This window comes from Lethenteron reissneri, chromosome 36 (assembly GCF_015708825.2).
Source record: "Lethenteron reissneri isolate LAM-NWPU_2019-01 chromosome 36, ASM1570882v1, whole genome shotgun sequence".
In the NCBI taxonomy this organism is placed as follows: Eukaryota; Metazoa; Chordata; class Hyperoartia; order Petromyzontiformes; family Petromyzontidae; genus Lethenteron; species Lethenteron reissneri.
In genome coordinates, this window is record NC_083814.1 from 4,668,476 (window position 1) to 4,681,032 (window position 12,557).

A 12,557-nucleotide genomic window follows, 5' to 3' on the forward strand; every position below is an offset into this window, starting at 1 on the left:
ATATCAGTCGTATGATGTGTGTTGGTTTTTTGCAACAGAAATATCTGCTGATAACATGTAACAAAATGTTAGATGAGGTAAAATATCAGCGGTATTTTACATAAATTATGTATCTTCACTTAAAGCTTTCGTGACTGCAGGAATTTATACTCTTTGGGTCTTTCGGTAAAGTCACGGAGATACCCAAAGAGTATAAATTATGTAGTTTAAAAAACCTCTCTTTATTCTGCCAGCATAACAATGCCGTGACAAGCGGGAGCACCTGATCCATATCGTTATTTGTTTGCGAAATGCAATGTTCGATTCACAATTCATAACTACATTAATACACCTCGGGTTCACTCACATGTAACTCCAAAGCTATAATATATTTGCGATTCAGGAGGCACACTGCTTCCGTTGAAGCGAAGAACTGTTCCATTTGAAGCTTGGAAGTCATCGGTGGGATCCTTGTTGAAAACACCTGCAAAGAAATCCCATTATTCATATATCAGAAAAACGATTTACGTCCAAATTTAGTAGCATGGGACCGTCCATAAACAACTAGGGGGGGGAGGGGGGTCAGACATTTGTGACGATGTGTGACGAGAAGGGGGAGGGGTTGAGAAATGTGATGTCACATCAAAATGCGCAACTTTAAATACATATAAACAATAGAATTGTAATAACAACACTAATTTTACACCATTGGAACCTCCTTTGCCAGTAGCAAAATATGATAATTGTTTTTTTACCCTTTTATCTGGCAACAAAACTGACACTTTTTTCGTGCGCCTTTGGCGTCATCTGGTCCAACACCATGTAAGACTAGGCTCTAAGAAAAGCTGTCTGGTGTGGCCCAATCAATTTCAAGGACAGTGCATACATTATCAGAGTTGTGTTTTTTGTTTGCATTCCGACAGCAGGTATTGTGGTCAATGCAAACATGACTCCTTTTAAAAAAGGTGTCAGTTTAATTGCCAGATAAAAGGGTAAAAAAACAATTAACACTAATTTAGATTAATTTTCATTATAAAAAATTGTATTATTTAAATTGACTAAGGTCACCTTTTATTTATTCCATGAAGGAGCATTTTGCTTCTCCATGGGAGAATGGAGAAGCATACATTTTGTAAAAAAATGTAATGATTGTTATTAAACATTTAGATTTTAATGATTCTACCAGGGCTTTTCATTCTGTGGAATTAATATATAATTGTTATAATTGTACTCTCCATTTTGCTTCGTTCTACTACAAAGTTTCAATTTTTTTTTATAATTACTTTTAATATTTTATAAGAGATTGCAATATATTCTGCAGTTTTAGTTATACGTTGAATATTTTCAAGTGAATTTTATGCTAAATGTCAGCTTTCCAATGCCTCCTTTTAAATGCATGTTTTCTCCTACAACATCAGAGTGCAGCGCGCGCCACATTAAATACGCACATACAATGACAATAGTTTAAAGTGATTTGAAGAATGTTTTATTTTCAAAATGTAAATATGGTTTTGGGGAGAGGGGCAGAGCTTTGTGGGTCAAAAATCGGCCAAAATCGCATGATGTCATTTATGGACGGCCCCCATATCAAAACACATAGTTTTTCTTAACAAGACAGCGGATCAGGCTGGCTCATAAAGTTCCTTCTAATTGAACCTTATTTTGATTCCTGGAGTCTCGGACAATGACTGTGAAACTCAAAAAAGAAAACAGATAAATACGTAACTAAAAACACAGTCGATAATATTGCCAAGATAGGAAATAAATACATAATAATTGATGATTATGGAAATCGCCTTTATTCGTAATTCAAAAATCCGTAACACTCTATCCAGTAATATCTCGTTATTTCGGTATTTGATCATTCGTAATTGAGGATAATTCGGCATGGCTGCACTTTCAGCATATATAGAGTACTAGCTTTACTACCCGGCTTCGCCCGGGACTTGGATTCACCACGCCCGGCCGCCTTTGTCCCCCCAGTGGCGATGTTCACACAGCAGACCAGTTACTCGTTTGAGGCTGAGTCGACCTAGGGGAGGCCCAGGACCGGTTAAAATAATCGTCACCGGTAGTGGCCGTGAGCGGGAATACGAACTCGGGTCGCCGGGTTCGTAGCGCAGCGTGCTAACCACTACACTACAATGCGTTACGCTTCCACATGCGTGGGTCACATGACAGATTTGACGTCACAGCTCACTTGCCGTGCAAAAAATATATGCATTATTGAGCTCCCCCCCCTCCCCACCAAAAATACAAAAGTCTATTTTTATAATTTTTGCATGATGTCCAGTCTGGAAAGTACCCATATGGCAAATTTCAAGTTTGTTGCATGTCGGGAAGTAGGCTAAACATTTTGAACAGATACACATAATCACAAATTTGCCTTTGATATATATGGAGATATAGATTAGTAATTTACCATGAGCCGAATTGCCGTACCGAATGGTCCAATTTCAGCATACACGTGGAGCGACGCCGCATGCCACAACCAAAACAATGACTTACCGTATTTTCCCGCATATAACCCGCGGGGTATACCACTTTATACAAACAAAACAAGACCCTGCGGGGTATATGGAGGTGTGGGCTATCCCAAAATATTTTACACGTGTGATATGTCATAACTCGTTTAATTTTTTCATGGTAGGACTATCCACTGTTCAACACTTACCTTTGACTAAAGCACTGCTGAATAAACCACTCACACTAAAATTGCACATGTTATCACGTTTTAAATGATTGGAATTGGGCGTACAATTGTAGTGCTTGAGATACGCGGTGTACAGTGGGAGCAAATGAGCACACAGGGCGCTGATTGGCTGGTCGTTGTTGTTGTCCCAAATGAGGTGGCGTGATGTCTGAGGATGGTAGCAGGTGGCAGGGAGTAATTAAGGGTGCAGGGTGCTGATTGGCCGAGAGGGTGTTGTTGTCGGAGAAGGGCGCCGCAGTGTCTGGAAAAACATGCCACGTGGCAGCGGGGGCTGGGGGCGAGTGGCGTCGCGGGGATGCCCCTGATTGAGAATTAATTGGCTCGGGGATAAAGTCAGGGGTTTTGGAGGAGACGGGAGTTCGCACCTGGGAGGAGACAGAGGATGGAGAGTCGGAGCAGCAGAGTGAGTACCAGGATAGGGTAGCAGTGGAGAAGCGTAGGGTAGCAGTGGAGAAGTGTAGAGTAACAGTGAGACGATGAAGAGTAGGAAGCGACTGGAGTGTGGGAAGAGAAGCTGATGAAGTTACGACGGAGTGGGACGGCGGAGCTGACAAATAGCAGCCGAACTGTGGCGGAGAGAGTGTAGAGGAGAGTGGACGGAGGAGTGAAGGGGAGCGAGTGAGGCCGGCGGAACACGGCGAGCGAGCGGAGTGCGTGGAGAAGAACTGTGGATCGGTGTGAGTGGGAGGAACATTGAGCATTGTTGGATGAAGGAATGTTGAGCGAAATACGCGAAATAAAGTAACGAGGAAAGACAAGAAGCTGTCGTGTCGGTTCGAGCACTACACAATGAAATGACAATGTTTGAAGTAGGCGCACTTTGTGTTATCGTGACCTCCTATAGCGCTGTTTTGTACAGCGCTCTGTTTACCAAGAACGCATCCTGAGTGCCTGTCATGGACATCCAACATTGCTATGGAATCTGCAGAACAACCACGGTTGACTTCCTAAATTATTAATACTTGTTTTTGAAGCCCAGAAGGTGATGGGATGAGTCAATTCATGAAATGGATTCGAACTCGCTTCCCTGCTACAGCTCCATCTTACCAGATTAGGGACAATGACGAGCAAAGGTTAAAAGCCATTGACTGTGTGAAGGGCAGCTTCATTGTGACTCACCCAGCAGGCCTTTCGTGCGGTTGTTAAAACTCTCTTGCAATGAGGTGATGAAGTTGAGGGCCCCAGGAAGGCTGGACACGTTCACTGAGATGCCTGATGCGAAGGTGGCTACCACCTGTCCGGTTATTGTCCATTTGATCGACACGTTCTGCCTGTAGATGTCATCTAAATGAGAAAAACAAGGTGATAATTTAATATAACGTGAGCACATAAAAGTTAGTTATTATGCCCCGTTTCCACACCTATTAGGGTCTGAACCCTATTTTTTGGTAAAGTCACATAAGTAAAAAAAATGAAATTAAAATTAATAAAAGTATTAATATAAATAAAATAATAATAAATCACGACGTTTCGGAGGCAACACAAGTCTCAGTCATCAGGTGGGACCGTCACAGCTAGATTTGCTGTATCAAGGTCTGAACCCTGTTAGCCCAGTACCGGTTCATAAATATCAAGAGGGGCCCTGGCCAAATAGCCTCCATGCTCAACATGGTTCCAAAGTCTTCACCCCTTCTGCTCCACCCACGTTCCCCTTTCCTGCCCACTATCATCCCGCAGGCAATAGGGTGGATGCCAGGAAATACATTGTCTAAACACGTGGTCTTTATCAAAGTGTAAGGGCATGGATCAAGTGATTGCAGGTAAAGTCAAAATATTCTTGCACTGCTGAGTAGATTTTTGTGATTGTGCTGTATAGCTCGCCGATATGTTTTAGGGCTATACTCCTTTGTTTGGCATATTCAGTTTCTGCAGAAGCTCTCAACACTTGGAGCAAAACGTCAGACATCATGCCAAACAAGACGCAAAGCGCACCAAACACACATCAGAGCTACATCATGGGACCTCCTTTGCCAGTACCAAAATATGAGAATAGGTTTTCCCCTTTTTTCTGGCAACAAAACAGGTGTTAAGATGTTAAAACACCAAACTGAAACATTTTACAAGGAATCAAACAAAAAAAAGCAGAGTATGTTTTTTGTTTGCATTCTGACCACAAGTATTATGGTTAATGCGGACATGATTCATTGTAAAAGGTTTCAGTTTGGTTTTTTAACATATTAACACCTGTTTTGTTGCCAGAAACAAGGGGAAAACCTATTCTCACACATCAGAACTTAAATATATCGTTTTTGTATTTTTAATCTTATGTTTCATTACTCCTGCCAAGTTGATTGCTCTTCATGTTCCAATTAATTTCGAGTGAACTTTTCAAATTTCACAATTGACGTTACGGGATTTTAAACGTCCTATGTGATACATACAGTGAGTATTTGTATGTATTTATTTGTATGGTTAATAAGCTATAAAAACTATAAAACTATGAACTATTTTTTATTTTACCAGGTAAGGCCCAGCAAGCTATATAGCATTTTTTAAGAAGCGACCTGGCCACAACTAATAGCTCAATGAAGTGGCTTATCATTTGGACATTAATCGCAGCCAAACACTCTAAACGCATGTTTCTAAATGTGGACGGAATAACCGTAGGACCTGGGGAAAAATCTATGTGACCATGGGAAGAACATGCAAACTCCTACTATACAGGCATCAGGTTCAGGATGGAACACACAACCTTCTGTATACCATGCGAGGTTAACATCTCGCCACCGTGGCACCCTAATGCACCCATAGTAATAATAACCAGGGGTTGCAACAAATGGCGAACATGCTCCCGCTAGGCCATGTTTTTTTTCACTAAAATAGACGGAAAGTTGAACCAAGGGAGTGATGTAACGGCATGTGCACATATAGATTCCATGTTGACTTCAGGATGTCGCAAATACCTCCAGAATAGTCCCAGCCCCAGATGGATCCTTCATTGACAAACACAGCTGGAGCAAAGCCCTGTTCGGTAAACCAAATCGATCTATTTGACAGGCCAGTTGATGCGAGAACCCACAGGCTCTCCAGTACAGCCCCACTATACAGAACAATGCAAAATTCTGGTACCCATTGGCTGTAGAAATGAGGTATTATACAATATTAAATTGTTTATACAAACCTGCAACTTTAATACATTCAGAGGGATCAAGACAGGTCACATCAGTGACAAGAGTCAATGGTATGGTTATCATTAGGACTCCACAGATAAAAATGAAGCACATCATCACCGATACAATTTGTCTTAGAGTGTCATGTATACAAAACATACAGAGAAACACAGTATATACGAAGCACAGCGAAATATAAAAACAAATACTGCATGAGTTGTTTTCGTCCAGGTAAAACATTCAGAATTATTTACCTGTTGAATTGATCTGTTTGCCATCTACCAGTACTAATATGCTGCTGTTTTTGAGAATCCATTCAACCTGTAAAAGCAAAATTAAACAGTTTGTAAACAATCACGGATAAAAACGCAATGTGTTGTCATTGAGAGGTATCTAACCTATATAATTCATTTTTTGTCTGTCTGTCTGTCTATCTGTCTGTCTGTCTGTTTGTCCGTCTGCGTACGCTCCCTTCCGGGGGATTTAGCTCTCGGACCGTGGGGTTCGCCGAGATTAAATTTTGCAGGTGGGCACGCCCCCGGCCCGCGGTAAACTTAGGCATTTCCGATTTTTCGTCTCTAAACTTTAAATCGGACCGATTATCGATTTAGTGCGATTGCTCTTTATTTAGTTATTTATTTATTTACTCTTGCCGGCCGGCGCGGACCACGGCGGTTGCCCCTGGCAACGGGTAGCAACAACTTCGCTGCGGGGTGGACGCCATTTTTAATTCCCGTTACAAATATGCGCACGCATTAACACGCGACTCTGAGGTAAATTCATCAAAGTTTCACGTCCTCTTCACTCCCCCCCCACCCCAATGTGTGCAATTACTATTATAGGGTCGGTAGATAATAAAATTATAGCGATTAGACAGTATTATTGTAACATACCAATGAAAATACAACTGTGTAATTAAAATTATAAACCCGACCGCGCCAAGAATCGATTCTCTGAATCGCGAAAAGGAATCGAAGGTTGTAGATTCATTTAGAATCGCCTTATTTCCGTTTAATAAAGTTGGTTATAGAGTTGATATAAACTGCTACGAATGGGAAATATCCGGCGTTGACTGGGGCTAAAATATAATTAAAAACTTCTGAAAACTTTAAAACATAACATAACAATGAAAATAAAACTCTGTAATTAAAAATGGAAACCTCCTATGCGCCAGGAATCGATTCTTTGAATCGCGCAAAGGAATCATCGAAGGTTGTAGATTCCTTTAGGAGCGCCCTTAACATGTGGTGAGGGAGAGAGTGGTGAGGGGGAGAGTGGTGAGGGAAAGAGTGGTGAGGGGGAGAGTGGTGAGGGAGAGAGTGGTGAGGGAGAGAGTGGTGAGGGAGAGAGTGGTGAGGGGGAGAGTGGTGAGGGGGGAGAGTGGTGAGGGGGAGAGTGGTGAGGGGGAGAGTGGTGAGGGGGAGAGTGGTGAGGGGGAGAGTGGTGAGGGAGAGAGTGGTGAGGGAGAGAGTGGTGAGGGAGAGAGTGGTGAGGGGGAGAGTGGTGAGGGGGAGAGTGGTGAGGGGGAGAGTGGTGAGGGGGAGAGAGTGGTGAGGGAGAGAGTGGTGAGGGAGAGAGTGGTGAGGGGGAGAGTGGTGAGGGGAGAGTGTGAGGGGGAGAGTGGTGAGGGGAGGGAGAGTGTGTGAGGGGGAGAGTGGTGAGGGGGGAGTGGAGGAGAGTGGTGAGGGGGAGAGTGGTGAGGGGAGAGTGGTGAGGGAGAGAGTGGTGAGGGGAGAGTGGTGAGGGGGAGAGTGGTGAGGGGGAGAGTGGTGAGGGAGAGAGTGGTGAGGGGGGAGAGTGGTGAGGGGGAGTGAGAGTGGTGAGGGGGCGAGTGGTGAGGGGGAGAGTGGTGAGGGGGAGAGGGGGAGGGGGAGAGTGGTGAGGGAGAGAGTGGTGAGGGAGAGAGTGGTGAGGGGGAGAGTGGTGAGGGGGGAGAGTGGTGAGGGGGAGAGTGGTGAGGGAGATAGTGGTGAGGGGAGAGAGAGTGGTGAGGGGGAGAGTGGTCGTGAGGGTGGAGGGTGGTGAGGGAGAGAGTGGTGAGGGAGAGAGTGGTGAGGGACGAGAGGAGTGGTGAGGGGGAGAGTGGTGAGGGAGAGTGGTGGTGAGGGGGGAGAGTGGTGAGGGGGAGAGTGGTGAGGGAGAGAGTGGATGAGAGTGGTGAGGGATAGAGTGGTGAGGGAGAGTGTGGGAGGGAGAGAGTGGTGAGGGGGAGAGTGGTGAGGGGAGAGGTGTTGGGGGATGAGGTGGTGAGGGGAGGAGAGGTGGTGGTGAGGGGAGAGAGTGGTGAGGGAGAGTGGTGGTGAGGGGAGAGAGTGGTGAGGGAGCGTGGTGAGGGGGGAGAGTGGGAGGGAGAGAGTGGTGAGGGAGAGAGTGGTGAGGGAGAGAGTGGTGAGGGAGAGTGGTCGTGAGGGAGAGAGTGGTGAGGGAGAGAGTGGTGAGGGGGAGAGTGGTGTAAGGGGAGAGTGGTGAGGGGGAGAGTGGTGAGGGTGAGAGTGGTGAGGGGGAGAGTGGTGAGGGGGAGAGTGGTGAGGGAGAGAGTGGTGAGGGGGAGAGTGGTGAGGGGGAGAGTGGTGAGGGGGAGAGTGGTGAGGGGGAGAGTGGTGAGGGGGAGGTGGTGAGGGGGAGAGTGGGGAGGGGGAGAGTGGTGAGGGAGAGAGTGGTGAGGGGGAGAGTGGGGAGGGGGAGAGTGGTGAGGGGAGAGAGTGGTGAGGGGGAGAGTGGTGAGGGGGAGAGTGGTGAGGGGGAGAGTGGTGAGGGAAAGAGTGGTGAGGGGGAAGAGTGGAGAGGGGGGAGAGTGGTGAGGGGGAGAGTGGTGAGGGTGAGAGTGGTGAGGGGTAGAGTGGTGAGGGGGAGAGTGGTGAGGGGGAGAGTGGTGAGGGGGGAGAGTGTGAGGGGGAGAGTGGTGAGGGGGAGAGTGGAGAGGAGGAGAGTGGTGAGGGGGAGAGTGGTGAGGGGGAGAGTGGTGAGGGGGAGAGTGGTGAGGGGAGAGTGGTGAGGGAGAGAGTGGTGAGGGGGAGAGTGGTGAGGGGGAGAGTGGTGAGGGGAGAGGTGGTGAGGGGGAGAGTGGTGAGGGAGAGAGTGGTGAGGGGGGAGAGTGGTGAGGGGGAGAGTGGTGAGGGGGAGAGTGGTGAGGGGGAGAGTGGTGAGGGAGAGAGTGGTGAGGGGGAGAGTGGTGAGGGGGGAGAGTGTGAGGGGGAGAGTGGTGAGGGGGAGAGTGGTGAGGGGGAGAGTGAGAGTGAGTGGAGGGGGAGAGTGGTGAGGGAGAGAGAGTGGTGAGGGGGAGAGTGGTGAGGGGGAGAGTGGTGAGGGGGAGAGTGGTGAGGGGAGGAGAGTGGTGAGGGGGAGAGTGGTGAGGGGGAGAGTGGTGAGGGGGAGAGTGGTGAGGGGGAGGCGTGAGAGTGGTGAGGGGAGAGAGTGGTGAGGGAGGAGAGTGGTGAGGGGGAGAGTGGTGAGGGGGAGAGTGGTGAGGGGAGAGTGGTGAGGGGAGAGTGGTGAGGGGGAGAGTGGTGAGGGGAGAGTGGTGAGGGAGAGAGTGGTGAGGGGGAGAGTGGTGAGGGAGAGAGTGGTGAGGGGGAGAGTGGTGAGGGGGAGAGTGGTGAGAGAGTGGTGAGGGAGGAGAGTGGTGAGGGGGAGAGAGTGGTGAGGGAGAGAGTGGTGAGGGGGAGAGTGGTGAGGGGAGAGTGGTGAGGGGGAGAGTGGTGAGGGGGAGAGTGGTGAGGGGGGAGTGGTGAGGGGGAGAGTGGTGAGGGGGAGAGTGGTGAGGGGGAGAGTGGTGAGGGGGAGAGTGGTGAGGGAGAGAGTGGTGAGGGGGAGAGTGGTGAGGGAGAGAGTGGTGAGGGAGGAGGTGGTGAGGAGAGAGAGTGGTGAGGGAGAGAGTGGTTGAGGGGAGAGTGGTGAGGGGGAGAGTGGTGAGGGGGAGAGTGGTGAGGGAAAGAGTGGTGAGGGGAGAGTGGTGAGGAAGAGTGGTGGTTGAGGGGGAGAGTGGTGAGGGGGAGAGTGGTGAGGGAGAGAGTGGTGAGGGAGAGTAGTGGTGAGGGAGAGTGGTGGTGAGGGAGGAGAGTGGTGAGGGGGAGAGTGGTGAGGGAGAGAGTGGTGAGGGGGGAGAGTGGTGGGGGGAGGCTAGGGCGCGGGGGAGAGTGGGCGAAGGGGCGAGATGTGGTGGAGGTGAGATGAGAGTGGTGAGGAGAGAGTGGTGAGTGCGGGGAGGAGTGGTGAGGGAGAGAGTGGTTGAGGGAGAGAGTGGTGAGGGGCGAGAAGTGGTGAGGGAGAGAGTGGTGAGGGAGAGAGTGGTGAGGGAGAGAGTGGTGAGGGAGAGTGGTGGTGAGGAGAGAGTGGTGAGGGAGAGAGTGGTGAGGGGAGAGTGGTGAGGGGGAGAGGGTGGGGGGAGAGTGGTGAGGGGGGGGAGAGTGGTGAGGGGGGAGAGTGGTGAGGGGAGAATGGAGGGGATGAGTGGGAGGGGAGAGTGGTGATGGGGAGAGTGGTGAGGAGAGAGAGTGGTGAGGGGGAGAGTGGTGAGGGGGAGAGTGGTGAGGGGGAGAGTGGTGAGGGGGGAGAGTGGTGAGGGGGAGAGTGGTGAGGAGAGAGTGGTGAGGGGGAGAGTGGTGAGGGAGAGAGTAGTGAGGGAGAGAGTGGTGAGGGGGAGAGTGGTGAGGGAGAGAGTGGTGAGGGGAAGAGTGGTGAGGGGGAGAGTGGTGAGGGAGAGAGTGGTGAGGGGGAGAGTGGTGAGGGGGAGAGTGGTGAGGGGGAGAGTGGTGAGGGGGAGAGTGGTGAGGGGGGAGAGTGGTGAGGGGGAGAGTGGTGAGGGGGAGAGTGGTGAGGGGGAGAGTGGTGAGGGGGAGAGTGGTGAGGGGGAGAGTGGTGAGGGGGAGAGTGGTGAGGGGGAGAGTGGTGAGGGGGAGAGTGGTGAGGGGGAGAGTGGTGAGGGGGAGAATGGTGAGGGGGAGAGTGGTGAGGGGGAGAGTGGTGAGGGGAGAGTGGTGAGGGGGAGAGTGGTGAGGGGAGAGTGGTGAGGGGTAAGTGGAGAGGGAGAGAGTGGTGAGGGGAGAGTGGTGAGGGGAGAGTGGTGAGGGGGAGAGTGGTGAGGGGGAGAGTGGTGAGGGGGAGAGTGGTGAGGGGGAGAGTGGTGAGGGGGAGAGTGGTGAGGGGGAGAGTGGTGAGGGGGAGAGTGGTGAGGGGGAGAGTGGTGAGGGGGAGAGTGGTGAGGGGGAGAGTGGTGAGGGGAGAGTGGTGAGGGAGAGAGTGGTGAGGGGGAGAGTGGTGAGGGAGAGAGTGGTGAGGGGGAGAGTGGTGAGGGGGAGAGTGGTGAGGGGGAGAATGGTGAGGGGGAGAGTGGTGAGGGGGAGAGTGGTGAGGGGGAGAGTGGTGAGGGGGAGAGTGGAGAGGGGGAGAGTGGTGAGGGGGAGAGTGGTGAGGGGGAGAGTGGTGAGGGGGAGAGTGGTGAGGGGAGAGTGGGGAGGGAGAGAGTGGTGAGGGGGAGAGTGGAGAGGGGGAGAGTGGTGAGGGGGAGAGTGGTGAGGGGGAGAGTGGTGAGGGGGAGAGTGGTGAGGGGGAGAGTGGTGAGGGGGAGAGTGGTGAGGGGGAGAGTGGTGAGGGGGAGAGTGGTGGTGGTGAGGGTGAGTGGTGAGGGTGAGGTTGAGTGGTGAGGGTGAGTGGTGATTGGTGAGGGTGAGGGTGAGTGGGGAGGGTGAGTGGCGGTTGTTAGTGGTGATTAGTGAGGGGTGAGTGGTGAGGGTTAGTGGTGAGCATGAGTGGTGAGGGTGAGTGTTGAGCGTGAGTGGTGAGTGGTGAGGGTGAGTGGCGGTTGTGAATGGTGATTAGTGAGGGGTGAGTGGTGAGGGTGAGCGTGAGTGGTTAGGGTGAGTGGTGAGGGTGAGCAGTGAGGGTGAGCAGTGAGGGTGAGTGGTGATTGGTGAGGGTGTGATTGGTGAGGATGAGTGGTGAGTGGTCAGGGTGAGTGGTGAGGGTGAGTGGTGAGCGGTGAGGGTGAGTGTTGAGGGTGAGTGGTGAGTGGTTAGGGTGAGTAGTGAGGGTGAGTGGTGAGCGTGAGTGGTGAGTGGTGAGCGTGACTGGTGAGGGAGAGTGGTGAGGGAGAGTGGTGAGGGAGAGTGGTGAGGGAGAGTGGTGAGGGAGAGTAGTGAGTGGTGAGGGTGAGTGGTGATTGGTGAGGGTGAGTGGTGAGGGTGAGTGGGGAGGGTGAGTGGCGGTTGTTAGTGGTGATTAGTGAGGGTGAATGGTGAGAGTGAGTGGTGAGTGGTGAGGGAGAGTGGTGAGTGAGAGTGGTGAGGGTTAGTGGTGAGGGTTAGTGGTGAGAGTGAGTGGTGAGGGTGAGTGGTGATTGGTGAGTGGTGAGGGTGAGTGGTGAGGGTGAGTGGTGAGGGAGATTGGTGAGGGAGGTTGGTGAGTGGTGAGTTGTGAGGGTGAATGGTGAATAGTGAGTGGGAGTGGTGAGTGGTGAGGATGAGTGGTAAGGGTGAGTTGTGAGTGGTGAATGGTGAGGGTGAATGATGAGTACAGTCAATATGCACTGCTGTTATCATACCAGGTACCACCACCACAATATGTACTCCTCTCATCATAGCAGATACCACCACAGCAGTATGCACTGTTGTAATCATAGCAGGTACCACCACAAGTCAGTATACACTGCTGTCATCATAACAGGTACCAACACAGCAGTATGCACTGCTGTAGTGATAGCAGGTACGACCTCAGTCGGTATACACTGCTGTAGCGATAGTAGATACTGCTATCGAGTT

General features: G+C 50.5%; 1 protein-coding gene across 2 annotated transcripts in view; it reads right to left on the reverse strand.

The window, feature by feature from the left end:
* The window catches only part of LOC133351031 (mucin-19-like), a 285,024-nt gene that overhangs the window by 173,234 nt on the left and 99,233 nt on the right, over positions 1 to 12,557 (reverse strand). For both annotated transcript variants that reach the window (XM_061565914.1, XM_061565915.1), the window contains 3 exons: positions 6,057 to 6,123; positions 3,812 to 3,976; positions 347 to 463 (listed from right to left, as the gene is read on the reverse strand). In XM_061565914.1, coding sequence (XP_061421898.1) covers positions 347 to 463; positions 3,812 to 3,976; positions 6,057 to 6,123 — 349 coding nt within the window. The remainder of the gene's footprint in view (positions 1 to 346; positions 464 to 3,811; positions 3,977 to 6,056; positions 6,124 to 12,557) is intronic.